Source organism: Athene cunicularia (genome assembly GCF_003259725.1).
Source record: "Athene cunicularia isolate RWA chromosome 13 unlocalized genomic scaffold, athCun1 chr13_part1, whole genome shotgun sequence".
NCBI lineage: Eukaryota > Metazoa > Chordata > Aves > Strigiformes > Strigidae > Athene > Athene cunicularia.
The window spans coordinates 21,478,543-21,481,189 of NW_020799117.1; the positions used below are offsets into that span (position 1 = coordinate 21,478,543).

General features: G+C 51.8%; 1 protein-coding gene across 1 annotated transcript in view; it reads left to right on the top strand.

Moving 5' to 3' along the window:
- The window catches only part of LOC113485435 (protocadherin beta-6-like), an 18,005-nt gene that overhangs the window by 8,015 nt on the left and 7,343 nt on the right, over positions 1–2,647 (top strand). Inside the window, exon 2 of the mRNA XM_026858567.1 lies at positions 5–1,028. Within this exon, the coding sequence (XP_026714368.1) occupies positions 5–1,028 (1,024 nt within the window). The remainder of the gene's footprint in view (positions 1–4; positions 1,029–2,647) is intronic.

The window sequence follows — 2,647 nt, forward strand, 5'->3', positions numbered from 1 at the left end:
GATGCTGATGTGGGTCCCAATGCCAAGGTGACCTATTCCCTGGCCCCAGCCCACCCGGCAGAGCAGGCTCCCTGCTCCTGCATCTCCGTGAACTCTGAGAACGGGCACGTGTTTGTGCTGCGGCCCCTGGACTACGAGCGGGTGAGGCAGATTGAGGTCTCGGTGAGCGCCTCAGATGCAGGGACTCCTCCTCTCAGTGCCAATGTCACTGTCCGCCTGCTTGTGGTGGACGAGAACGACAATGCACCGCTGGTGCTGTACCCAGCCCAGGACAGCAGCCCAGCGTCCAGCGAGCTGGTGCCCATGTCAGCTGAGGCAGGCTACCTCATCACCAAGGTGGTGGCTGTCGATGCTGACTCAGGGCAGAATTCGTGGCTCTCGTACCACCTGCTGAGGGCCACTGACCCCGGGCTGTTTGCCGTGGGTGCCCAAAGCGGGGAGGTGTGGCTGAGGAGACCTGTGACAGACAGGGACGCCATGAAGCAGAAGCTCGTCATCCTGGTGCGAGACAACGGGCGGCCACCGCTGTCAGCCACTGCTGCACTGAGCGCACTCCTGCTCAAGGACTTCTCAGACGTGCGCCTGCCCCACAGCAGCCTGGCCACGGAAGACGAGGGAGGCTCCCTGACCACCTATTTAATCATTTCCTTGGTCTTTGTCTCACTCCTCTTCCTCGTGTCCATATCAGCCTTTGTCACGCGCAAGGTGTGCAAGAGAAAGGAGCTGAAGGGTGAGCACGTGCTTTATGGCACCGGGCACTTGCAGAGTGGCCTGGCTGATGCGGCCGCTGCGGGGACCCTGCCCCACCCCTATTGCTATGAGATCAGCCTGACGACGGGCTCGGGCAACAGCGAGTTCAAGTTCCTGAAGCCCATGGTCCCCAGCCTGCCACCACAGCTCAGTGCCATGGGCGGAGGCACCGATGATGATCTCCATTTCCCCCATGGCCCTGTGGCCGTGGAGGACACGGCACCAGAGAACCCAGGGACGCTCACTGCAGAACAGTTTCATAGTCTTTCTTTTAACTAGCATAGAGTCATCACGGCCAGAGGCTTTGTTCCTCATGATAGGAAGGGATCCATTCTACAGTATGTGACTCCAGAGTAAATCTGCATTTGTAATTGGTGCCACCAATTTCTCACAAATTTGAATACAGAGAAATGCTTTTCTCTGCCCCCCAAACACAACTAAGCAAAAGAAACTAATGTTCCCTCACTCAGGAAATTTCTCAGATCCAGTATGGATATTTCTGAAATGCTTCCAGACTGGGATTGTTTCCAGGGTCCCCTGCTAAATTTTTGTCTCACGTGCAGTGAGCCAAGATAGTGGATCCTCTAACTCCATGCTGTAATGCAATGGGATGTTCAGGCAGACAATTGACCTGCTCACTGACATGCACATAAGCATTTTTGCAGGTCTGAAAATCAAGGAAGTTGTGAGTGCTCTATCACAATGTGATTCAAACACCAGACTTGTTCTGATATGGTTCGGGAATGTCTGTGTGTCTGTATACACTGCACTGATGCTGCTCAGAGAAGCAGGGAGTTGCACACACCTAACTATTGCGATGTGCACAATTCCCACTCGGCAGGCATGAAGGGTACTGGGACCCTCTGAGGACAGCAGCCACATCTTCTCTGAGGGAGTGCAGCAAAACGCACGAGATCTTCCTTTGGCCCATAAGAGGGGGTTGGGCGGGTGGGCTGCCTCCTTGGGATTGCCTTGTAAATAGAGCAGCACCAACGGTGTTGGCAGAGGCTGGAAGTGTTCAGAGTTGGGAAATTGTGTTCATTGCTTTTGGGTTCATTGCAGGAAAAGTCCACAAGTTACTTGAGAGGACTTTGTCTGAAGGCAGAACTGAGATGAACTTGTAGAAGAGCCAAGTGGGTTTGTTCTTCTCGTTGTTTCTGAATTCAGATGTTTCTGGATGGGAGTGGCAAACTGTCCTGATATGACATTCTGGGTTTGTGTTAGAGCGTTTACATTCTCCTTTTTGCCCTTTCTCCTTCTACTCTGTGAGCTTTGGTTAGCATAGTCTTGCCTATTTCTCTTCAGAAGGACTGACACCCCATGTATAATTACAGATTGTTTGGGTGAAGGCCATGTGAGATGGAATATTTGGATGCCCTCAAGCTGTGTGGTGCTGCAGTTATGAAGTGTACTGTTGTAAACCGGGATACCCTTGTGTGTAAAAGTGAAATAAAGAGAACACCTGAATGCCTAGTGTGGAGACAGTCATCCTTGTAGAGGTGTTTTTCCTGTGAAAGTTCTGTCAAGGTTTTCAAAAGGCTGGGAGTTTTTTTCTCATTTTGTGCCCTGGCTGTGGGAAATTTGAGTGTGTAAATTCCTTCAGTTTGGAGATGCGGCCAACAGAGCATTTGGGAAATTCATGGGAAGTAGGGAAGTGCTGTAAGGACTCTGTGGGTCTTCTGAGCACTGAGCTCTTGGGTACAAGAGAAGCCAGTTCGATCCAGGTGAGGGGAAACTGTCCCCTCCCCTGACAGGGGCCCTGGGTGTGCAAAAGCCTCTGCAGAGCAGTGATGTAGGGGGACTGCCTGTTCCATGTCTCCAAACAGCTCCAGTTGCCCGTGACAACTCTGAGGTTTTTCAGCACAAATATTTTTAATTCTAAATGTTCTTAGGAGAT